The sequence below is a fragment of the Microcebus murinus genome, chromosome X (genome assembly GCF_040939455.1).
Source record: "Microcebus murinus isolate Inina chromosome X, M.murinus_Inina_mat1.0, whole genome shotgun sequence".
NCBI classification, from domain to species: domain Eukaryota; kingdom Metazoa; phylum Chordata; class Mammalia; order Primates; family Cheirogaleidae; genus Microcebus; species Microcebus murinus.
This window is the reverse complement of record NC_134136.1, coordinates 122,958,266-122,984,641: the sequence shown is the minus strand read 5'-3', so window position 1 is coordinate 122,984,641 and position 26,376 is coordinate 122,958,266. Positions and strand designations below refer to the sequence as shown.

General features: G+C 41.9%; 1 protein-coding gene and 3 pseudogenes across 3 annotated transcripts in view; 2 read left to right on the top strand and 2 right to left on the bottom strand.

Moving 5' to 3' along the window:
• CLCN5 (chloride voltage-gated channel 5) overlaps window positions 1–3,870 on the bottom strand; it is a 191,197-nt gene extending 187,327 nt beyond the window's left edge. The window contains exons 1-3 of one of the 3 annotated variants that reach the window (XM_020284855.2): window positions 3,659–3,870; window positions 2,966–3,041; window positions 1,407–1,549 (exon numbers count right to left, since the gene is read on the bottom strand). In XM_020284855.2, coding sequence (XP_020140444.1) covers window positions 1,407–1,422 — 16 coding nt within the window. In that variant the 5' untranslated portion in view covers window positions 1,423–1,549; window positions 2,966–3,041; window positions 3,659–3,870. The other 2 variants (XM_075999467.1, XM_020284857.2) reach the window with 2 other exon arrangements.
• Window positions 3,871–8,053: 4,183 nt separating this feature from the next.
• Window positions 8,054–9,367, top strand: LOC105856432 (ankyrin repeat and sterile alpha motif domain-containing protein 1B pseudogene; annotated as a pseudogene).
• A 6,734-nt stretch (window positions 9,368–16,101) lies between these two features.
• LOC105856426 (glyceraldehyde-3-phosphate dehydrogenase pseudogene) lies at window positions 16,102–17,396 on the bottom strand (annotated as a pseudogene).
• A 7,242-nt stretch (window positions 17,397–24,638) lies between these two features.
• On the top strand, window positions 24,639–25,182 carry LOC142865820 (cleavage and polyadenylation specificity factor subunit 1 pseudogene; annotated as a pseudogene).
• The last annotated feature ends 1,194 nt before the right edge of the window (window positions 25,183–26,376 follow it).

Here is a 26,376-nt window from a genome sequence, read left to right as displayed (position 1 = left end):
TCTCCTGTAGAGAATCTTTGTCTTCAGGATAAAGTGTAGAATCCTTCCTAGAACATACAAGGTTCTTTATTATCTGGCCTTTGACTACCTTCCCTGCTTTGTCTGAGGTCGCGCCCGCACACATCTCACATGAGGCAAACAGAGCAACTTAGAACTTCCCAAACAGTGCTGCTCTGTCTGTCCAGAATGCAATTCTTCCATTTGCCCATCTGGCAAACTCCTACTCATTTTTTTGGCCAGCTCAAAACTCAGAGTTCATCATGCTTTTCTCTGGGCTCCCACAACATTTTGCACCTCTCCCTATTGTAATACTTATTGTCTTCCATGAAACCGGTCCCTTGTGCCAAAAAGGTTGAAAACCACTCCTCTATGGTTCCGCATCTCTTAATCATCTCTGTATTCCATTTATTGAATGAAAAAATGTCTCAGGATTTAAGCAATAATATCCAAAGTGCTTTTGATAAATTCCCATTGTGTGAGTCAAAGCAGGCATATAGGCCAAATTCCATTTCAACAAATGTCTCTAAATCAAAAATATTTGTACATCAAAACTACTTGTTACATTTGAGTGCCCACATATTTTAACCAATACAATGCAACATTTTTAAAAGATACATTAGACAACCAAGTAACTTACCTGTTGAATATTTCTAGATATTCAAGTTATTTCATTTTCCTCCATCTAAGTGGTCCTTAAATTTTTATGGGTCACAGATGAATTTTAGTAGTGTTTGTCTATCGTTTCTTAACCCCACACTCCCTTTTGAGAAACATAAAAATCACCCCTAGAGATTGTGAAACTTTCCGGAAGGGCACTATCCTAAACCTCACCAAAAATAATAACTTTGTGGTAGGAATTCATAGATTCACAAAAGATTTAATCCATCAGCCAAGATACTGTTGAGCTTTGCTCCCAGGTAGTCTGTATTATTAAAATAGGCATTTTCCTTCTATCGCCAAATATAAACATTATAACATTTAATATGCTTTTTCAAACTGTGTATGCCTCAAGGAAGTTTTTACTGGGAAGAGAGAAGCAAAATGGTGCTGACATCTGTCTCCCCCACCTTTGAGAATCTTATGAGAGAAATTTTCAGGAAACAAATGAAAAACACAAAAGAAAAAATATCCTCTGTTTCCTCACATATAACCCCCATGAGCACATGTTTAAATGAAGGAGTTCTTTTCAGTGCTTCTACCATAACAATTTTGTCCCCCACACCCCAACCTCACTTTAAAATAATTCAAACTTCTAGCTAGCAGCAGCTTCTCTTAAACTAAAGTGCTTTGTCCTTGCGAAGATGAAGGATTAAAGAAACAGCTGGCTGCCTGCCACTGGCTTTGGGGTGGGGGGAGGATAGAGAAGGAATAAAAACCAGTTAGAGGAATAAGTGCTAATTTCTTACCCTGCCACATGGCCATCTTGATCCTATCTTCTCCCAGGCTGGGGTCACACAGGCTGAGTTTCCCAGAGCCCCTCAGTTTTGTAGGGAGAGTTGATAGCAAGGCAGTTGTGTGGTCCTTTCTGCAAGATGCTAAAGTTCCAAACCTGAAAATGTGAATAGAAAAATGAATGCCTAAAAGAAAACAAAAAAAAAAAACCAACTTCAAATGTTCAAAAATTATCTCCTGTCCCTCTCTAAACCTCTCTTTCAAGAATAGGCAGACATGAGTAGTGTCAAGTTTCCCCCTAAGCAGCAAGATATTGCTGAAGAAAGAAAGAAAGAATCGGGAATAATCAGGAGATCTGGAGTCAGTTAATGTTGCCACTCAGTGCTGTACGATTCTTCATGAATCAGTGGAGCTTCAGTAAATAGGGTTCAAAATTTCAGTGGATACATGATTGCATGAGATCACTGTTAAATGTCTTTCCTATCTTGAAGCTCCACACTTCAGGGACTGAAGAGCAGCATTAATATCCAATGCCCCATCCAACCACCAAGATACCCAACTTCACCTTAAAAAATCAGTAGAGACCAAATTTTGTGAATACTTAAAATTTTAAAATAAATCTTGAGTAGGATAAGAAAAGAAAGGAGGTATAATAAAAAGTAAACAGTGATGATGCCCTTTGAGTAGTGGTTCTTCCTCCCTGCTTCATTGTACTTTCCCACACTTTGCAAATTTCCTTTGGTGAGCATATGTTGCTTTTATAACCAGGGGGAAAATGAACCAAAGAAAGCAAAAATGTAAAAATAGAATATCAGTTTTAAGAAAACCAAATTAATTAAGTTAATTCCTATTGTTAAAACTTCAAATCCAGTCTTAGGACAATGCTATTTGGAAGGCTATGAAAGGAGCTAGAAATGGGAGAAAAAATGAGAGGTCTGACTACTTAGTTTGATTCAGAAGTTTAATATATTAAACACTCTGCTTGTCCATTTAAACAAGTTCTCAGTTAATAAAGGTCTTCCTTACTTAGCATAAAAGCAATCTCTCTTTCCAAGAAAGTCTTCGCCTTTTTGCCTGGCTAACATCAAAGTAGAGTGCTATTTCCATGGCTTTTATACAACCAACACCTCCACCCCCGAAGTGAAGGCGCTAAAGCACAAACACTGACGGTTAATACTAACTTGAGAATCGTGTTGCCTTTCTTTAATGACAAAAGGATTAATGTGTACAGCAGTCCCAAAACACCACTGGAAAAAAAAGACAGTGCTTTGGATAAGAAAAGTTTCGCGAAGTCCAAGAAAACTAGGAACTCACAAACTTCCAGGATGAATTCACCAGGAAAAGATGCACCAATGACTTATCCGGAACCTGGGACAGTTTGTTTTGGTTTGCCTTTTTTCTTCTCCTATTTCGCGTGCAGTTAAGAAGTGTTCATTTGCGCTTCGTGGAACAAGGTGAAATTTAACATTTCTGAAGTTAAACCCAAGTAGTTGCTAATAAATGTAAGCAGTTTCTGTAAAGCGGATTCATACTGGCTTTTTATGCGCCAAACTTCTGGATTTCCCTCACTTACTCAGGGCAGCTTCCACTGACGTTATCACACGGGCACACGCACAACTTCACTTGGAACTCCAGGCAACCGATTTGTTCTGAAATGTTAATAAAGGTAAACGCGGGTCAATGTAAAGGTAAAGCTTTCCCCTTACGGGTAAAGGCGCTCAAGAGCAAGGCTCAAAAGTCTGAAGAGAACCAGCTCCACGCGTTAAGTGGCAAAAGGAAAACGCGCAACAACTTCTTTTCCGGGAGTTTGGACCCAACCTCGCTATGACCCATACAAACCTGAAGCAAGCCCAGAGCCTGACAAAGAAGAACGGGGTGTCCACTGAGCTTTATCAGCTCAAGCTTTATCACCCTACCCCAGTACTGGAAAGGGGACACAGGCAGCTAACCTCTCAGATTCAAAAGCTGGTCAGGCTTGGCGCCGCTCTGCAAGGAAACTTCACTCGGGCAGCCCAGGGACCCTTCTCAGAGAACAAGGCTGGGCTCCTGGGAATATGCCGCCCCGCTCTGACTAGAACTAGCCTGTCTACCTCCTCTGAGTGCCGGGTGGTGGCGTCTGGGCACGGGGAACTCCCACTCCAGGGGGCCGAGCCAGCAGGGTACTGCTTCCCCTATGTCGCTGCGCTCCGGGGGTGTTCCAGGATTGGGCCAGGGGCCAGAGGCTCACGAAGGACTGTAGAGGAAGGGACAACCCATTTGTCTTTACCTGTCGCTAAGGTCAGGAGCCGCTTTGCCCGTGTCCACTGCTGGTAGGCAACGCGCTTGGTCTGCTCTGGCGTCCAGGACACCAAGTTGAACTAGCGCCCCACGTAGCCTGCAGAGCTTCATTCACACAGCCCAGCTGGGGAGGAGGGGGAGCGGAGCAGGCGGCTCATGTGACAGGGACCTCGCGAGTATCAGCTCAGCCCAGCCCGCGTCTGCGCCTGCGCGCCACCGAGGGCCCTCACCTGGCACCCTGGCCCAGCCGGGGAGGAGGGGACGCCAGCCAAGGAGGGGCTGTTGGGCGGAGCTTCAACGTGCGCAACCGCAGTAGGTCAGCCCTGCTCTCTGCCCTATTTAATGAGGACTGGGCGGGTCCTAACCCAGTGTTGGGCGTGTCAGTCAGTTGCCTTTGAAAAAGCAGCTATGTATGTTCGTTCCATTGTTTCCAACCTATTACCTTTCTTTTTTTGTTTTCTTTTGTCCTTAGAATGAAACTGTTTATCCTTAGCTTCTGTCCCACAGTTAGTATAATAGTACAAAGCTAATACTAATAACATTAGATCACATATTTTGAGCTGCTTCTTTTATTTATTTATTTATTTTTTTGAGACAGAGTCTCACTCTGTTGCCCAGGCTAGAGTGAGTGCCCTGGCGTCAGCCTAGCTCACAGCAACCTCAAACTCCTGGGCTCAAGCGATCCTCCTGCCTCAGCCTCCCAAGTAGCTGGAACTACAGGCATGCGCCACCATGCTCAGCTGATTTTTTCTATATATTTTTAGTTGGCCAATTAATTACTTTCTATTTTTAGTAGAGACAGGGCCTTGCTCCTGCTCAGGCTGGTTTCCAACTCCTGACCTAGAGCAATCCGCCCGCCTCAGCCTCCCAGAGTGCTAGGATTACATGCATGAGCCATCGCGCCCGGCGTTGAGCTGCTTCTTATATGCCAGGCACTGTTCTAAGTCCCTTACTTTTTTCATCTCATTTAATGCTTGCAATAACCCCAAGGGGTATGCACCATTATTATTCCAGTTTTACTCATAAGAATACAGAGGCACAGAAAGGTTAAATAACTGTCCAAACTCACAAGCTAATAAAGAATAGAAATAGTGATGCTTTTACCAGCCAACTTAAACCTCATAGCAACGCTGGAAAATGTATACTGCAGTTATCAGTATTGTATTATCTCCCTTTTAATCATCACAAAACGGAGACTCAGAAGAGCAAGTCACAGGAGTAGGAATCCAACCTAGGTATATCTGACTCCAAAGCCTTTGCCCTAGGGTTGGAAGAAATGACCCCTTGTTTTATAGAAGAGAAAACTTAGGCCAAATGGGATGTGTCGACTTTACTTAAAATGATTCAGCTATTTAGTTATTTGCAGAATTAAGACTAAAATCCATAAAATAAATTCAGGTAAATTAACTAGAACCCAGGTACTCTAATTCAGAGTCTACTGCAGTGAATAATTTTGAATGCTTACTTTGGGCGAGCTTAGTGGTTGGGGATACAAAACCTGTCTCCTAGCCCAATCAGTGTAAGGCCACCAGGGACAAATCTGTAATCCAACATAGGCTTTTGACCCATTGCAATAAGGGAGACTGCACACCAGAAAAACTGTAGGCATCTCACCAAAAGAAAAAAATAGAGTTATTAAAGGATTTTGGGAAAGGGTGGAGTTGAGGTGAATTTTAAACAAAGCAGTGTTTTGGTAAGCTCAAAGCAAAGCAGGGACTATGTCACTTGGGGTCACCATCAGGCCTGGATTGCAAAGTGAACCCAGAGTTCTGTTTCCTTGGGAACCACAAAATAAAGATAGATGTTGAATGTTGTATCCAGATACCTCTTAACTGAAGCTCTGCACCTGGATTAGAAATTGAGGCTGCTTCTCGGTGTCAAAGAAACTTATGTCCTCCAGACAAATTTTGGATGTTTTATTCTTACTGATAAGATTTCAAGCAGAAATGTTTCTGAGAATCTATTATCTTAGAGAACAAAGCTTCTCAGTGAATAAAGAAGTGGTGATCACTCAAATAAGGGTGTTGTTACTACATTACAGCTGCAACATGTCTTCAGGAAAAATAATGTTCTCTGTTAAATTTGCAGCTGGCTTTATCTGTGTATTATTCCAGCCTGAAGAATGGCCATATTTTTGCTTTCTCACTCCAAAATAATTTGTATTTTCTAACATGGTCAGCATTTAGCCTCTTCCTTCAGGCACTTACAGTGTGTGGACTAGCCACAAGTAAACAGAAAGAATCACGGCATTCCTTTAGTAAAGGTAAATCCAAGCGGAGGTAACACCTTTGGCAAAAGTGTGCTGGCAGGAAGTTATATGTGAAGACCTGTGAGTAGTCCTATGTGGTTGAAGCTTAGGGTATGGAAGTATAGGGGAGTTGTAGGAGCCCAATTTTGAAGGATTCTGAATATTGGACTAAGATTTGTACTTAATTAAGAAAGTGACTGAGAAGGAATTGACTTTTTTGAGCAAAGCAATCCCTCTTTTGGAACTCTTCTTTAACCACTTCGGTACCAGCATTGACTATGTCAATAGCCACAGATGAACGCGCACAGCGACTTTAGCCAACAGCCGTGATATGACTTCTCTAATTTTTCATTTATTAAAATAAAATTGTGAGCATTTAAAAATAACGTAATGAAGGCCGGGCGCGGTGGCTCACGCCTGTAATCCTAGCACTCTGGGAGGCCGAAGCGGGCGGATTGCTCGAGGTTGGGAGTTCGAAACCATCCTGAGCGAGACCCCGTCTCTACTAAAAATAGAAAGAAATTAATTGACCAACTAAAAATATATATACAAAAAATTAGCCGGGCGTGGTGGCACATGCCTGTAGTCCCAGCTACTTGGGAGCCTGAGGCAGGAGGATCGCTTGAGCCCAGGAGTTTGAGGTTGCTGTGAGCTAGGCTGACGCCACGGCACTCACTCTAGCCTGGGCAACAAAAGTGAGACTCTGTCTCAAAAAAAAAAATAAAATAAAAATAAAAAAAATAAAAAAATAAAAAAATAAAAATAACGTAATGAAAACATATATGTATATGTTGCCTATTCTGATTTACATTACAAGTAAAGCTGCCTGTAAAGTAAAACAAGCTTTCAGTGCTTTAAAGCTTTCTTCATCACACAAGAGCAAAACGGATTTGTCGTCAATGCAAGGCACAAACTATCGTGCGGACTATGAGTGCTGGCTGTGGGCAAGGTTTCAAGGCCAGTGAGTGTGGTCCCAAAGTGGTTAAGAAGGTGAATCTGGGGTGATTGTTCAAGGAAAGATCTGTTTGCTTGCTTTATTTTTTTCCTGTCATTGCAGGATAGAAGAAACCAGAGATTATTTGTAGGTTAAGCAGGCAAAACCACTGGTGAAATAGAAATTGAAAAGGCAAGAAAAGGAGAGGGTAAGTAATGGAGTAAAAAATTGGACAGATAGAAATGAGATCTAAATACAAGCTAACCTTGGAAAAGACGCCTTTTCCTCTGATACCAAAAGAGGGGTGGAGTTAAAGGACAGCAATCTGGTTGCAAGCAAACCTGTCACGAAGCTGCCTCTGCAAAGCAAGAATCTTGATTTTACTTGGAATACTATAGGTTTATTTGGGAGAGCTGGGGGTCATGGGTGGGGGCCAAGGGGAGGGGAAATTATGAGAGTAATCTGCAGTACATCCAGATTATCACTTGGTGTCGCCACTGATCGCGACAGCTTGAAGGGTTCCAGTTGGGGACTACATTTCAAAAAAAGAGCATTTTACCTTTTGCGAATTGCAAAACAAAACAGTTATGAAAGTGGGCTCTGGAGCCAGACTGCTTTGGCTCAAAACAAACTATACTCAGACACTCATTAGCTGTTTCACCTCATTCAAGTTATCTAAGTTCACTCTGTTTCAGGTTTCTTATCTGTAAAATGGGATAATAGGAATAAATGTATTAATAGATGTAGAACAGTTAGAACAGATGAAGTGCTCAATAAATTCTAGCTAGTATTACTATTGATGATGATGATGAATAAGGCTCCTTCCATCGTTGGATCCCCAAGCTTTGCAGGAGCTATTTGTGTGGTGAGTATAAATATCTATACAACAATACCTTCCCAAGCAAAGTGGCTAGAGGCAAAGTTAACAGTTCAATCAAGAGGTATAGATTCTGACTCCACACCAAAGACCCAGGTGTCCCAGATCTGTGTGCACATGGTCGCAAATGGATTTGGCCAAGACAGTGAACATAGGTCAACATAAAGGAGTCAGTCCTCTGCTGTCCTCCCCTTCCCATGGAAAAAATCGAAAGGAAATTCCCACCCCACCCCCATGATGGTAAACAGACCGTTAACCATTAAGAGCCATTTGGTCTTACAAAGCAAGCAGTAAATATAATGTGATATTAAAAGTTAATTATAAGATGTCCCAGGTGGTGGATTGGATTGTGCAGCCCCCAGGATTCAGATCCTACACTTTGAATTGCTGGGCGAGGAGGGCCAAAGCCAAACAGAGTCGACTGGGAAGCTTGTCCTCAGGCCCCCCATGCATCTGGCGAGGCCCCAATGTGAACTGCACAGACAGTTCGGGTTACACTGCTTTACACCATGCAGCCTTAAATGGACATAAGGACATAGTTCTCAAACTACTTCAATATGAGGCATCAACAAATGTAGCAGACAACAAAGGTTATTTTCCTATTCATCTGCCTGCCTGGAAAGGAGATGGGTAAATTGTGAAGATTCTTATTCATCGCGGACCATCACATTCCAGAGTCAATGAACAGAACAATGAAAATGAAACTGCCCTACACTGCTCAGCTCAATATGGACACTCCGAAGTAGTTGCTGTTCTTCTAGAAGAGCTCACTGACCCTACGAATAGGAACAGTAAACTCAAGACACCTTTGGACCTGGCAGCACTCTACGGACGGCTTCGAGTGGTCAAAATGATCATCAGCGCACACCCGAACCTAACGAGCTGCAACACTCGAAAGCACACGCCACTTCACCTTGCTACACGCAATGGCCACAAGGCAGTCGTACAGGTGCGATTGGAGGCAGGAATGGATGTGAGCTGTCAAACAGAAAAGGGGAGTGCACTTCATGAAGCAGCTTTGTTTGGAAAGGTGGATGTTGTACGAGTTCTGTTCGAAACAGGAATCGCTGCCAACATAAAGGATAGCTTAGGTAGAACTATTTTAGACATTCTGAAAGAACATCCATCTCAGAAATCTCTCCAGATTGCAACACTCTTACAAGAATATTTAGAAAGCATGGGAAGACCAACAGCCCTCAAAGAGCATGTTCCGGAAGATACAACACAAGAAACACAGGTTTCATCTTCAGCTGAGTCTCCTTCCCAAAAGACCAAAAGTGAAACTGTGACTGGAGAACTATCAAAACTCTTGGATGAAATAAAACTCTGCCAAGAAAAGGATTATTATTTTGAAGATTTGTGCCACACGATATCAGACCACTACTTAGATAATTTGAGCAAGATTTCAGAAGAAGAGCTTGGCAAAAATGGAAGCCGGAGTGTAATAAGTAAGGAGGAAAATGAAGACAACACATCTGTCTTTGCCAGTTCAGTATGGACACTTAAGAGGCATGGGATTTTGTGCATTATCAGGCTGTCAGATTCTGCTGTTGTCAGATTTCAGTCTCCCTATTGCTCTTTCCCCGGTGTTCATTGGGGTTTTATTCTCACTGCATGTGCAGAGGAAGGAATGCTTTGACAAATCACTTATATTAATAGTTTGTGATGGTCTCTCTACTATTAAACATTCTCCTAACACATGGATTCAGTTTTCTTGGTTATGTTTCTTTTGTTTTACTGGTCATAATGATATTGGTTTCCAAAGAAAGAAGAAAACTTTCCTTTCACCTGTCTTCTCCATTTTCTCTATGAACTCAGTCTAAGAAGAAAGAGGAGAGGGGAAAAATGGCGGAGTAGAGGTAACTCTCCAGACTTCTGCTCCCAGAGAAGGAGACATAGATCTTGGTCTCCTACACGTGAGTGGATCTCCCCACTACAAGGACAGTGTTGAGAATCCGCAGAGGTGCAGCGCGGGACTCCTATAAAAGGATACAAGGTGACCGGGAAATAAGATCGCATTCTCTGGAGAGTGCAGAGCAAACAATATGGCGAGTGGGAGGGCGCCGGCCCGCCAGGCCAGGTGGTGAAGTGGGATCAGACCCACAGGAGAACTCCTTGCTTCCCATTGACCTCCACACCCACCCAGCCAGAGACCTGTCTGAAACTGGTGCGAAATCACAGCAGGAGAAGAGGGTGCGGTTGATGGTGAGAGGTGGCAGCGTGGTCTCCCCTGAGCCCCGTGCTAGGATGGCTCCAAGACAGAAAGAAACTGATCAGCACAGACCGGGGAGGCGGTTAGAGGTCTCACCTCCAGTAACCAGTGAGACTAAGTGGGGGCTCTAAGTTGGAATAAAACCGCACAGGGCGGGTCAGTAAAAGCCTGGGCTCTGACTGAACAGGTGGGTGGGTGGGCAGGCGGCGGCGTGGAGGAACTCGCAGGGCGTCCTATTGAACCAGGCCCCCAACCCAGCACTGGCTGCATCCTAATCAGTCGCCCCCAGTACTGGTGCCCTACGAGTGGGCTAGTGATCGCCATTGAGGGGGTCCACAGCCCAGCCGGCAGCGGCCAAGCGCCCCGCCCTTGCCCAGACGAGAGTCTCTCCTGGCAAATCCCGCCCCTACACAATTTGCGATCAGCTTGTCAGGCCTGGCTCCATCAAGGATCTACTGAGAAGCCTAGCAGCCAAGGGGAGTCAGCCACTGGGGCGCTGCAGTGCAGGGCAAACTGGGGAGATACCACCTCCCCTCAGCCCACATCTCTCTTGCCCCAAGTGGTAGGCGCCACCCCTGGAGGCGGGGCGAGACAAGAAAACCCACTTTCCCCAAAAGCTACCCCTGTCAGGGGAACCTTCCAAGTGTGGTGGAAGAGCTCCCCCCAGTGCTCAATCAAGAAACTACAAAAAGTAGTCGACTGAGCTCTAGCAATTGACCCAGGATGGAGAGGACCCAACGCAATTCAAAAAAACAAGCTGAAAATACAACCCCTAGGAGATACACCAGCTCTAAAGAAATGGAGCCTGAACAAACCCAAAACATTAAAATGACAGAAGAATTCCAAAATTGGATTGTTAAAAAGCTCAATCAAATGCAAGAAAAAATGGATAATTAACACAAGGAAACCACAAAGAAAATACAAGAATTGGAAAAAAGATTCACTAAGGAGATTGACATCTTGAGGAAGAAAAAATCAGACATCCTCAATATGAAGAATTTATTCAGGGAAATTCAAAACACAGGGGAAAGTCTCAAAAATAGGGTAGACCAAACAGAAGAAAGAATCTCAGAGCTGGAAGACAACTCATTCAAATCAAATAAGTTAATCACAGAGCTAGAGCAGAAAAATAAGAGACATGAGCAAAGCTTACAAGAATTGTGGGATTATACAAAGAAAAATAACCTGCGGGTCCACTGGATTCCTGAGAAGGAGGAAGAAAAAACCCAAGGGTTAGATAAGCCTTTTGAAGAAATAATTGAGGAAAAGTTCCCAGGTCTAACCAGTAAACTAGAATTAGAAATACAAGAGGCCAAAAGGACTCCTGGGAGATACAATGCAAACAGGAAAACACCACGCCATGTAGTCATCAGAATGACCAAAATAGCAACAAAAGAGACCCTCCCACAAGTGGTGAGATGCAAGAAGAAAATCACATATAAAGGAAAACCAATCCGAATAACTCCAGATTTCTCAACTGAAACAATACAAGCAAGGAGAGAATGGGGACCCACTTTCACTCTTTTAAAACAAAATAACGCCCAGCCTAGAATCTTGTACCCTGGAAAACTAAGCTTCATGTATGAAGGAGAAATTAAGACATTCTCAGATAAGCAAAGTCTCAGAGAATTCAACAAGACAAGACCAGCCATACAAGAAGTACTCAAATCAGTGTTACACACGGAACACCATAATAAAAAATCACAAATATAAAAACAACAAAACCCAAAGATTAAAGGCCAGATACTACAATGGCTCAAGAGAGAAATCAAAGCAACAACATCCAACCCAACAGAATGAACAGTAATTTACCTTACCTATCAATTCTCTCAATAAATGTGAATGGCTTAAACTCTCCACTCAAGAGACATAGGCTGGCTGAATGGATACGAAAATACAGGCCAAGTATATGCTGTCTTCAGGAAACACATCTAACCTGCAAGGATGCATATAGACTAAAAGTAAAAAGGTGGATATCAGTATTCCAGGCAAGTGGAAGCCAAAAGAAGGCTGGTGTGGCAGTTCTAATTTCAGACAATTTAGTTTTTAAACCAAAAAAAGTAGTGAAAGACAAAGAGGGTCATTATATAATGGTGAAGGACACAGTAAAACTAGAAGAGATAACAATTTTAAATATATATGCACCCAACTTAGGGGCACTCAGTTTCATAAAGCAAACCTTACTGGATCTAAGCAAATTGATTAATAGCAACTCCATAATCACCAGAGATGTCAACACCCCACTGACGGCACAAGACAGATCCTCCAAACAGAAAATTAATAAAGAAATAATGGACTTAAACAAAACTCTGGAACAATTGGGTCTGACTGACATTTATAGGACATTCTACCCGAAATCCACTGAATATACGTTTTTCTCATCAGCTCACGGGACATTCTCTAAGATTGATCATATCCTAGGAAACGAAGTAAATCTCAAGAAATTTAAAAAAATAGAAATCATACCATGTACCTTCTCAGATCACAGTGGAATAAAAGTAGAAATCAACCCTAACAAAAACTCACATTTCTACACAAAAACGTGGAAATTAAACAACCTCCTACCAAATGATTAGTTCATAAATGAAGAAATAAAGCTGGAAATAAAAAAATTCTATGAAGAAAATGACAATGGAGAGACAAATTATCAAATCCTCTGGGACACAGCTAAAGCAGTTCTGACAGGAAAGTTTATTTCCATAAATGCCTATAACCAAAAGTCAAAAAGATCATAAGTACACAATCTAATGAAATGACTCAAAGAGCTGGAAAAAGAAGAACAGACCAACCCCAAACCCAGGAGAAAAAGTGAAAACAACAAGATCAAATCAGAACTAAATGAAATTGAAAACAGGGAAGCTATTCAGGAATTAATAAAACAAAAAGATGGTTCTTTGAAAAATAAACAATATTGACACGCCATTGGCTAGGTTAACGAAAAGCAGAAAAGAGAAATCTCTAATAAGCTCCATCAGGAACAAAAAAGGAGCTATCACAACTGATCCCAAGGAAATACAAGATATAATTTATGAATACTAAAAAAATCTTTATGCACACAAACTGGAAAATGTGGAGGAAATGGACAAATTTCTAGAAACACACAGCCTCCCTAGGCTCGACCACGAAGAAATAGATTTCCTGAACAGAGCAATCTCAACAGCTGAAATAGAAACAGCAATTAAAAATCTCCCCAAAAAGAAAAGTCCCGGTCCAGATGGTTTCACACCTGAATTTTACCACACCTACAAAGAAGAACTAATACCTATCTTGCAGAAACTATTCCACAATATCGAGAAGAATGGAAACCTCCTCAACACCTTTTATGAAGCGAAGATTACTCTGATACCAAAACCAGGAAAGGATGCAACAAAAAAAGAAAACTACAGACCAATATCCCTAATGAATATAGATGCAAAAATTTTCAACAAAATCTTAGCTAAACGAATCCAGACACTTATCAAAAAAATAATCCACCACAACCAAGTGGGCTTCATCCCAACGATGCAGGGATGGTTCAACATATGTAAATCTATAAATGCAATTCACCACATAAACAGAAGCAAAAACAAAGACCACATGATTCTTTCAATAGATGTAGAAAAGGCTTTTGACAAAATTCAACACCCCTTCATGATACGAACACTTAAGAAAATAGGCATAGAAGGGACATACCTAAAAATGATTCAAGCCATATATGACAGACCCATAGCCAACATCATACTGAATGGGGAAAAATTGAAATCATTCCCACTTAGAACTGGAACCAGACCAGGCTGCCCACTATCTCCACTTCTGTTCAACATAGTGCTGGTAGTCCTGACTACAGCAATCAGACAGAAAAGTGGAATTAAAGGTATCCAAATAGGGGCAGAAGAGATCCAACTTTCACTGTTTGCTGACGATATGATATTATATCTAGAGAACCCCAAAGATTCAACCAAGAAATTCCTGGAACTGATAAATGAATTTAGTAAAGTCTCAGGATACAAAATCAATACACAGAAATCACAGGCATTCATATACGCCAACAACAATCTAATTGAGAACCAAATCAAAGACTCAATTCCCTTCACAATAGCAACAAAGAAATTAAAGTACTTAGGAATATACCTAACCAAGGAGGTAAAAAGACCTCTACAGGGAGAACTATGAAACACTGAGGAAGAAAATAGCAGAGGATGTAAACAGATGGAAATCCATACCATGCTCGTGGGTCGGCAAACTCAACATCATTAAAATGTCTATACTACCCAAACTGATCTACAGATTGAATGCAATACCTATTAAAATCCCATCAGCATTCTTCACAGATATAGAAAAAATAATTTTACGCTTCGTATGGAATCACAGAAGACCCTGAATATCAAAAGCAATTCTAGGCAACAAAAACAAAATGGGAGGCATTAATATGCCAGATATCAAACTATACTACAAAGCTGCAGTGATGAAAATAATCTGGTATTGGCACAAAAACAGGAATATTGACCACTGGAACAGATCTGAGAATCCTGATATAAAACCATCCTCATATAGCCATCTAATCTTTGACAAAGCAAACAAAAACATACGCTGGGGAAAAGAATCCCTTTTCAATAAATGGTGCTGGGAAAACTGGATAGCCACTTGTAGAAGGCTGAAGCAGGATCCACACCTTTCACCTCTCACAAAAATCAACTCACGCTGGATAACAGACTTAAACCTAAGGTATGAAACTATTAGAATTCTAGAGGAAAAAGTTGGAAACACTCTCCTAGACATTGGCCTAGGCAAAGAGTTTATGAAGAAGTCCCCAAAGGCAATCACAGCAGCAACAAAAATAAATAAATGGGACATGATCAAACTACAAAGCTTCTGCACAGCCAAAGAAATAGTCATGAAAGTAAACAGACAACCTACAGAATGGGAGAAAATTTTTGCATCCTACGCATCTGATAAGGGGCTGATAACTAGAATCTACTTAGAACTCACAAAAATCAGCAAGAAAAAATCAAATAACCCTATTGAAATGTGGGCAAAGGACTTGAACAGAAACTTTTCTAAAGAAGACAGAAGAATGGCCAACAAACATATGAAAAAATGCTCAACATCTCTAATCATCAGGGAATTGCAAATCAAAACCACAATGAGATATCACTTAACTCCAGTGAGAATGGCCTTTATCAAAAAGTCTCCAAACAATAAATGCTGGTGTTGATGTGGAGAGAGAGGAACACTTCTACACTGCTGGTGGGACTGCAAACTAGTTCAACCTCTGTGGAAAGCAATATGGAGATACCTTAAAGCGATACAAGTGAATCTACCATTTGATCCAGCAATCCCATTGCTGGGCATCTACCTAAAAGATCCAATGACACTGTACAAAAAAGACACCTGCACTCGAATGTTTATAGCAGCACAATTAATAATTGCAAGGCTGTGGAAACAGCCCAAGTGCCCATCAATCCAAGAATGGATTAATAAAATGTGGTATATGTATACCATGGAGTACTCTTCAGCTCTAAGAAACAACGGTGACGTATTACATCTTATATTTTCATGGTTAGAGCTGGAACCCATACTATTAAGTGAAGTTTCCCAAGAATGGAAAAACAAGCACCACATATACTCATCAGCAAATTGGTATTAACTGAGCAGCACCTAAGTGAACACATAGGTACTACTGTAATAGGGTATTGGGCAGGTGGGGGGGGAGGGGGCGGGTATATACATATATAATGAGTGAGATGTGCACCATTTGGGGGATGGTCATGCTGTAGACTCAGACTTGTGGGGGGAGGGGGGAATGGGCCTTTATTGAAACCTTAAAATCTGTACATAATATGCCAAAATAAAAAAAAAGAATATAGAAGCTCACAAAAAAAAGAATGAATAAAACAGTGAATTTATGTGTATAATTAAAGGTAGCACTTCAGAGTTAATTTTGGTAAAGAAAAACCTCCAGAGCAAGATATTACAGTGACACCTAAAGTATCATGTCCAAAGCAGCTTTAGCTTTCATTTTAAAATTGGCCCTGCAAATGAAGACTGAAATAGTTACATGGGCACGTAGCCATGTAGAGTAGTAAGTGAATGTTTCTGGTGTTGTTCTTATTTATTTGTTCCACATTTTGTTGAATCCTTACTATCGTGCCAGGCACTGTGCTAGCCCCTAGGGATATTAGTTTTTTTTTTTTTTTCCTAGTACAGTGAACTTTATTGATGGTACATGAGAAGGTGGGGCTCCCTAGGCCCCTCCCATTCTTCAGGGGCTCTGGCATGGAAACTGCGACGTGAGGAGGGGAGATTCTCAGTGAGGTGGGGACTGAGTAGGCAGGGACACCCCAGCAGCTGAGGCCTCTGTCTTCCTCGGTGCTCTGGCTGGGGCTGATGGTCCGGGACTTTTACTCCTTGGTGGCCATGTGGGCCATGAGGTCCACCACCCTATTGCTGTAGCCAAATTCATTGTCATACCAGGCAACGAGCTTTACAAAGTGGTTGTTGAAGGCGATGCCAGCCCCAGCATCAAAGGCGGAAGAGTGGGTGTCGCTGTTGAAGTCAGAGGAGACAACCTGGTGCTCAGTGTAGCCTAGGATGCCCTTGAGGGGGCCATCCGCCGCCTGCTTCACCACCTTCTTGATGTCATCATACTTGGCCGGCTTCTCCAGACGGCAGGTCAGGTCCACCACGGACACGTTGGCAGTGGGCAGGCGGAAGGCCATGCCAGTGAGCTTCCCGTTCAGCTCGGGGATGACCTTGCCCACAGCCTTGGCTGCGCCAGTGGACGCAGGGATGATGTTCTGGAGAGCCCCACGGCAATCACGCCACATCTTCCCAGAGGGGCCATCCACGGTCTTCTGGGTGGCGGTGACGGCATGGACTGTGGTCATGAGTCCCTCCACGATGCCAAAGTTGTCATGGATGACCTTGGCCAGGGGGGCTAAGCAGTTGGTGGTGCAGGAGGCATTGCTGACAATGGTGAGGTTGTTTTGGTACTTGTCGTGGTTCACGCCCATCACAAACATGGGGGCGTCAGCAGAGGGGGCAGAGATGATGACCCTTTTGGTACCCCCATCTAGGTGAGCCCCAGCCTTCTCCAGGGTAGTGAAGACACCAGTGGACTCCACAACGTAATCAGCGCGCGATTCACCCCATTTGATTTTGGTGGGATCTCGCTCCTGGAAGATGGTTATGGGCTGGCCATTGATGACAAGCTTCCCGTTCTCCGCCTTGACTGTGCCATGGAACTTGCCGTGGGTGGAGTCATACTGGAACATGTAGACCATGTAGTTGAGGTCAATGAAGGGGTCGTTGATGGCGACAATATCCACTTTGCCAGAGTTAAAAGCAGCCCTGGTGACCAGGCGCCCAACACGGCCAAAGCCGTTTATTCCGGCCTTCACTTTCACCATGGTGTCTGGGAGACGGTGCTGGCGCTGCCTGAGAAGATGCGGCTATCTGTCGAACGGGAGGACCAGAGAGCCGGGATATTAGTTTTAAAGAGAAATATTTGGGGTGCCCAAGAAATGACTGGGATAGTTCTAGAAAAATGGGGCAGAATAAAAGAAAGCAAACAAAGTCCTCTAGCTCAGGGGATCTATCAAATCAGTAGGTTAGGAAATTCTGATAATAGAGTGATCTGAAATCATTTGTAATTGCCCTGTGCCTGGAGAGCTGAGTATCAAAAATAACAAATGGCTTCTATACCAATAATGGATAGCTAAGCTCATAACTGGAGAAATACTAATGAAAACTACAGTGAGATACCATTGGCAAAATATTGACAATACACTGTGTTGACAAATCGGGGGTGGGGAAGGTAAGACTTCTCTTACATTGCTGGGAGTGCAATCCGTTAATTGAGGACAATTTTACAATAGCTATAATAATTATAATATATGTGACTTTGATCCCCAAATTCCATTTCTCCTCCAGTTTTTTTGCACACATATAAAATGTTATGTGTACAAGGTTTTTCACTGTAGCTTGTTTGTAATAACAAATACTGGGAAACAACCAGATTTCCCTCAATGGGGGACTGATCAAATAAATAATGGTGCATCTATCCAATGGGGAAAAATGAGAAAGCTTTTCATGTACTTATATGTAAAATTCTCTGTTATACATTATGTGGGAAAAGCAAGCTGTAGAGCTTTGTACTTTCTTAATTTTGTGCTATGGAAGTGTATTACTTATTCAATTATATATATATATTTTTTTTTTTTTGAGACAGAGTCTCACTTTGTTGCCCAGGCTAGAGTGAGTGCCGTGGCGTCAGCCTGGCTCACAGCAACCTCAATCTCCGGGGCTCAGCGATCCTACTGCCTCAGCCCCCCGAGTAGCTGGGACTACAGGCATGCGCCACCATGCCCGGCTAATTTTTTGTATATATATATTTTAGTTGGTCAATTAATTTATTTCTATTTTTGGTAGAGACGGGGTCTCGCTCAGGCTGGTTTCGAACTCCTGACCTTGAGCAATCCGCCCGCCTCGGCCTCCCAAAGTGCTAGGATTACAGGCGTGAGCCACCGCGCCCGGCCCTCAATTATATATTTTTTAAAGTAATATAGAAAAGAATTTTTAATAGCCTGTTGAGGATAGTGTTTAAATTGAAGAGCTGGTTGGTAAGCTTACTCCTTAAGTGCTAGTCAAAGAAAGATCCTGTCAGTCTGTGAGAATATACTAGAAAATTTATGATGAGCAAAACCCCACTCTCTATGGTTCTCTAATTGGGTCCAGCATAATTTTTGACAAGTAGTTTTCATGAGAAATTTTACTTTTTAAAAATCCCATGTCAGGGCCAGGCTCATGGCTCACACCTGTAATCCTAGCACTCTAGGAGGCTGAGGCAGGAGGGTCACTTGAGATCAGGAGTTCAAGACCAGCCTGAGCAAGAGTGAGAACCTGTCTCCACTAAAAATAGAAATTAGCTGGACAACTAAAAATATAGATAGAAAAAATTAGCTGGGCATGGTGGCACATGCCTGTAGTCCCAACTACTCAGGAGGCTGAGGCAGGGGGATCGCTTAAGCCCAGGAGTTTGAGGTTGCCGTGAGGTAGGCTGATGCCATGGCACTCTAGCCCAGGCAACAGAGTGAGACTCTGTTTCTGGAAAAAAGAAAAGGGAAGAGGGGAAGGGAAGGGAAGGGAAGGGAAGGGAAGGGAAGGGAAGGGAAGGGAAGGGAAGGGAAGGGAAGGGAAGGGAAGGGAAGGGAAGGGAAGGGAAGGGAAGGGAAGGGAAGGGAAGGGAAGGGAAGGGAAGGGAAGGGAAGGGAAGGGAAGGGGGGAAGGGAAGGGAAGGGAAAGATCTCACGTCAGGTTGCCCTCTATGTGAGGGAAGTCCAAGTCTAGCTAGCGTTGCTAGTATTCTTAAGGGGGCAGATATGAGAGTTTGTTTAGGGAATGGTTTTGAGGACTTGCAGATCTTAATACATGAAGACATGAAAGCACAATGGAATAGTGGTAGTGGTTTCTCTGAACCATTGTGGTACCTGTTCACCAACTAGCGTGTGATCTCCTTGAGGGCAGGGCCAACGTCCTATATTTCTTTTATATTCATTACAGCAATGCTTTTCAAACTATTTGTAGGGAAAGTTCATTTTACCCAAATTCATCATGTACCAATACTTTTATAAAATACAATAAAAATGAATTACTAGGAAAATGAAATAGAAACAAAGACATAAAATACAAGCCTAATTCTTTTGTGATTATATTCAACAGACATAAAATTACTATCAAATGGTTGTTAAAGTTTTGAAACATTTACTCCCAATTTCATTCCAGTTCTGTATGGATGAATAATAAACGGTTTGTGGAACAGCACTGGGCCCTGGACCACACTTTGAATAGTACTACCTGACAGCACTATCACAGCACCCAGCTCATTGTGGGGCTTCAACAAGTGCTGCTGCGTTTAATATATCATTCTTATATTAATAGAATGTTTTCTACTTTGCAGTGTATTTTCAGATCTCTTCAGAGTTGAGTGGAGCAGACTTTGTCATTTCCATTTGACAGAAGAGAAAGTTGAAGCACACAGATTAAGTGATTTCCCTGGTCTGAAACAGCTACTTAGTGTCAGACTCCAAATTCGTCTCTGACTCCTATAGCATTTTGTGGCAGGGGCACTAGGAGAACCTCTCAGTCAAAGAGAGTTTCCCAAGGGTCCCACCAATTAGAAAAAAACCTGCCTTAGGTTTTCCAAATGACAACAGGTCGACAGCCAGGTATGATAGAAAGATGGAGGCTTGAATCAGAGATCTAGTTTGGAATCCGGGCTTGAGCGGGAGATTTTACCTCTGACCCTGTCTCCTTATCTCTAAAGGGGATAATAACAGCTTCTCCAGGATGTACTAAGAACTAAATGGTGGATTAAACAGCCAGGCACGTAGTTCAAAAGGAATGGTTGTTATTAATACTAGGCTCAGTTTAGAAGGCCTGCATTGAAGGACTTCCTCCTTAATCTCATCACATGGAATGCGCGCCATCTACTGGTAAAGTAGAGAACATGGCTCTAGGAAGAGGACATCGCTCTCTGTAGGAACCGCATCAATGAATCATGCCTTCTGTGCTTTTCTCTTTTTGCATTAGCTGTAAGCCTGGAGCCAAATGTTTGGTCCTCCCCTGGCAAGCGAAAAGGATTTTACAGATTGTATTTTGTGTCAACCTCACCTCTAGTTCCATTTTATTTCTCCTATCTGTATTTTCCCTTGGCCTGATTATCTCATTTTAAATATATTTTTAGAGTCATTTTGAATACCTTTTAGAATATTCAGAATAGTGATTTATTAAACTAGATAAGAATTAGACAAGAATATATTCTATTTTTTGTTATTGTTGTCCTGTTATCCTGGTAACCTTCAGAATCTAACAACAGGTACAAGTTAGATTAGTTAACTCTAAGATATAATATAATAGAAGTAAAAATAATTTAAATTCAAAATAAAAATTTAAAGGTATCACAAGAATGGAAGAATAGGCACCACATGTAGTCGCCATCAAATTGGCACTAACTGCTCAACATTAAGGTGCTCACACAGTAGTAATAGTCGTTGTGGGTAGGGGGTTTGGGGTGGGTAAACTCACAACTAATGGATGCAGTGAGCCTTGTACAGGGGAAAAGGCACACTTCAAATCATGGTTTGGGTGTGGCAAAGTCATAACATGTAACCAAAACATTTGTACCCCCATAATATCCTGAAATAAAAAAAACAATTCCTGAGACAAAAAAAAAAAAGAATATAAGCTTCATAGGGCAAAGATTTTCTCTTTGTTCATTGGTGTGTCCCAAGCACCTAAAGTAGGACCCAAAATATAGGTAATCAATGTCTGAGTGTAGAAAAGGTGAGTAAATACATTCTGTTCTTCTTTTCAATCTTCAGATCTGAGAGTATGTTGTTCATAATGTAACTCTTTTAATTGACACATTCTGGTTGTGCATCTCATCTTACCATTTCTATGATTTCTAGAGATAAAAACAGAGAAGAGAGGTTACAGATGAGAAGAGCGATTCAATAACATTGTTGAATAAATTGTAAGTGTATAATTTGAAAATATATTTTAAAACTGTAAGACTCCAAACCTATAGATATTTAAATAGCCACTACCAAGTAGTCAGTACTGGGACACTACAACCTGATTTAGGCGATATATTTATTTATTTATGCACCGGGTACTTACTATGTGCCATACACGGTTCCAGGTACAGAAAATACAGCAGTGGACAAAAAGACACAAGTGCATACCTTTGCTGAGTTACACCTTTGAGGGAGGGATGGAGGTGAAGACAGATGATGGATAAGATAAATAAGAATGGCATATAGTACATATAGGAGGTAAGTGCTATGAAAAAAAAATCAGCTATAAAGTGGTAAAGAGATCTGGAGTGTTACAGCTTATGTCAGAGAAGGCCTTGAGGGAAGGTGACACTTGAGAAAGAACTTTCAGAAAATGAGAAAGTAGGCCATGCTGGTACTTGGAGGGAGAATATTCCAGGTCAAGGGAAAGTGAGTGAGAGGGCTCTTAAATGGAAGCACACTAGTGTGACTGGGAACAGCTGATGTGATAGGAACAGCAGAAGCAAGGAAGCGAGCAGTTGGAAGAGATCATGCCCAGCTGTGTAGGCTAGTGTACACACTTTTGACTTTTGCTGTTGCTTGAGCCATGCTTGGAAGCCATGGGAGGGGTTCAGGAAGGGAGTGATAGGATCTGACTTCTCTCTGGTTACTATGTTAAGTAGAAGGGCAAAGGTGGAAGGAGAAGCACCAGTTTGGAGGCTATTTCAGCAATGCAGGCAAGAGATAATGGTAGCTTAAACCAAGGTGACAGCAGTAAGGGTGATCAGAAGGGGTCAGATTGTGCATTTATCTTTGAGATAGCACCATCAGGATTTGCTTATGGATTAGATGTGAGATGTTAGAGAGAGAAGTCAAGAATCGCAAGGTTTGTGGCCTGAGCAATTGGAAACAATGAAGAACAAGCGAGTTTGGAGGGTAGAGGTCAGGAATTCTTTCTTAACATTTTAAAAATTGAAATATGTACTAGATATCCAAGTAGAGATGTTAAATAGGCAGCTAGATGTACACGTTGTAATTTAGGGGAGAGGTTTGGACAAGAGATATAAATTTAAGAGTTGACAGCAGGTAGTGTTTAAAGCCATGAGATCAGATGAATGACTAAGGGAGAGAGGAGAGATAGAAGAGGAAAAAGGACAAGACTGAGCCCTAGAGCACTCCCACATTAGGAGATCAGGCAGCCAAGGAGGAACCAAAAAGAAAATTAAGAAAGTAGCTATGACATAAGAAAAAATCCAGAATAGTGTGGTGTCCTGGAACAAATAAAGAAATTATTTCAAGAAGGAGAGTTAAATGCTATTGGTGGGTTAAGTAAAATGAAGATAACATTGGATTTGGCAATGTGGAAGCCACTGGTGACTTTGACAAGATCCATTTGGGTAGAGTCATGGAGGATGAAAGCTTGATAAGAGTGGGTTTAAGAAAAAATGGCAAAGAGGGAACTTCTGGTTGTACTCAGTGCTTATCTCTCTATTCCTTCTGCTGAAAATACCCTGGGAATTATATGTATAAAACATAAGATGATTCTAAAAGATGAAGAGAAGAAGGCAGAGTGACTAGGGACCTTGGAACCTAAGGAATGACAATGCTGTGAGTGGAGGCCTAGTGGAGAGCTTGAATTTTCACCCTTTCCCAATACGAATAAAGGTGCATCTCCTGTCCCATAGTGAAAATAAGGTAGGGAACATGGTTTTCCATCCTCAATTGGCAGTAACAAGGCAGCACCCCTTTCCTGGCATGGTATCAGAGAAGGCCAGTTAAAACAAAAGATTTGAATAAGATTCAAGGTCCTATTGTACAACACCCCATATGTCCAGGATAAAAATGAAAACCATGTGTCACAACAAGAACAAGGAGAATCTCAAATAGGAAAAAACAATAGACAGACACCAAAACCTATGTGACACAGATGTTGGAATTATATTACAAAGACTTTAAAGCATCCAACATAAAAAATTCTTCAAAGAGCAATTATGAACAGACATGAATGAAAAAATAGAAAATCTCAGTAAAGAAATAAATGATATAAAGGAGAACCAAATGGAAAGTTTAGAACCAAAAAATAAAATAACTAAAAGTTAAAAACTCATTGGATGGGCTCAACAGCGGAATGGAAAATGTGGATGATAGAACAATAGAAATAACCCAGTTTGAACAACAGACAGAAAATAGACTAGGAAAAAAAGTGAACAGAGCTGTGGAACTATAACAAAAAATCTAAGATTCATGTGATAGAAAACCCAGAAAGAGAGGAGAAAAAGTGTTGGGCTGAAAATGTATTCAAATAAATAATAACTGAAAGTTTCCAATAGTTGAGAAAAGACAAACCTACAGATTCAGTATCTAAGCAAACCCCAAACAAATAAACCGAAATAAATGCATGGCAAGATACAGCAAACTTTTGAAAACCAAAGACAAAGGAAAAAACAGCAAATGAGAAATTATACCTTACCTAGAGGGGAACAACAATTTGAAGAAAGGCACATTTCTCACCAGAAATTATGAAGGCCAGAAGGAAGTGGGATAATGTTTTTCAAGTGCTGAAAGAATAGAATATATAAAGAATAGTGAAAATTGAACAATAAAAGACAACAATCCAATTTGAAAATGAGCAAAAGACATTGGGCATTTCACTGCAGAGGATATACAGTTGGCAAATAAACACATAAAAAGATGTTCAACATCACTAGTCATTAGGGAAATGCTCATTAAACTACAATGAGATACCATTACACACCTACTAGAATAGCTAAACTAAAAACAGTGATAATACTAAATGCTGACAAGGATGCAGAGAAACTGGATGATTCATACATTTCTTTTGGGCATATAAAATGGTATAGCTGCTCTGGAGAGCAGTTAGCAGTTTCTTAATAAACTAAACATGCACTCACCATATGACCAAGAAAAAGTTCAAGGGTTGTACTAGAAGGAATGGAAGGGGCCCATGTCTGCCCTGCGTCACTGCAATGGCCACCTAATGTCAGCCATCAACCAGAAGAGCTTCCTGTGGATCCTGAGAGCCAGCAAGCAGACCAGCATGGCCTTGATCGACACCAGCTGTACATCCACCAGATGAGCAGCATGCAAAAATTTCATCGGGCTATGGATGTCACTACCAGGAGGAGAGCAAGATACTGAGCCGCATGTCCTGGGACTCCAAGCCCCTGGAGGTGTACAGCATGGACTTCCTTGTTAGTGTCTGGGTGTCTGGTGGAGACTGCAACCTAATGGTGTATATGTACCTGCCAGAAGCCAAGGTGAGTTTCAGGGATATGTGCCTGCTGCTGAGCAGAATTCTATGTGGGCCCCCGCGTGTACACATTCTGGAGGACCCTGTGCCAAGGAGTCGCTGAGGGGCCCAGCAAAAAGTCAGTGGTGTGGGAGAACACCCTGGATGGTGGCATCGGGTGCCTGTTGCTGGTGAAGACCTGCTGGAGGCTGCTGATGCTACAGAAAGCACTGACCACCATACTGCCCCACATGCCAGCCTTGACTCCTGCGCCTTCTGCATGCTGCACGTGGACTGTTGCACCCTAGAAAACACCACCGTGTGGGGCATCCTAGATGGGGAGCTGCTCCACCTCTGCCTTTACCTCAGCACCATGGAATGTGTGAGGTGAGCTGGACAAAAAGATTGGCGCCACGCCTGATATTGTCTTGAAAGACTTGGAGGTGCACACAGTGTGACTGCCCACTTCTAGCACCATGGATGCTGCTGCCACCGTGCGCTGCCTCCCACCCCCTTTTTGTACAAAACATAAGGAAAAGGGGGGAAAGGAGCAAACAATTAATAAATGCATTAGCAAATGGATCTCAAGGACATTATGGTGAGTGCAAAAAGGCAATCTCAAAAGGTCACATATTGTAGTATTCCCTTTAGGTAACATTTTCTAAATGAGAAAATTACAGAGATGGACAACAGATTAGTGGTTGCCAGGGATTGGGGATAGTGAGTGGGAGGGGAGTGGGTATGGCTATAAAGGGAGAGCAGGAAGGAGATCTTTGTGATGATGGAATAGTTCTGTATCTTGCTTGCTGTGGCGGTTACACAAATCTGCATATGTGATAAATTGGAATAGAACTATTCACACACATTGTACCGATGTCAATTTCCTGGATTTAATATTATACTACAGTTTGTAAAATGTGACTATTGGGGGAATCTGGGTGAAGTTTACAAAGGATCTCTCTGTGCAATTTTTGCAATTTCCTGTGGATCTAAAATTATTTCAAAATAAAAAGTTTAAAAAAAGAATGGGAGAAGAGGAATTGTAGACATTAAATATTGAAAATTCTAGCAAGGAATTTTACTATAGAGGGGAGCAGAGAAATGGGATGGGTAATGAGCAACAGATGGTGGCTTAAAAGAAGATTTTAAATTTTTTAAATGAGAACAACAATCACATATTTGAAGTTGATGGGAAAGAACCTGTAAATGGCGAAAAATTTATACTAGAGGTCAAGAGAGGGGAGAATTGCCAGAAGGGCATGGGATCTTAGTTAACAAGTGGGAGGGGGGATTAGCCTAAATGGGAGCAGGAACAGTTCATCCATAGTAACAGGAGAAAGTGTGGAATATATACACAGATTTAGGCAAGTGAGTAGATACAGTGGGAGAAATTCTTGGGCTTTGTTTTCCGTTTGCCTCTGTTTTCTCTGTGAAACCGAAACAAGGTCATGAGCTGAGAATGAGGTTGTGTGTGGAGGTGCTAGAGATTTGAAGCAAAGGAGAAGGTATAAAATAGTTGTCTAGGAAACCAGCAGAGTAAATGGACTAGGATAATACTATGTGATTTCCTGGCAACATTAAGTGCCCACTTGAGATTCATGGTCTTGAATTTAAAGTGAGAATGTCATTTTGTGTTTTTCTCCAGCCATGTT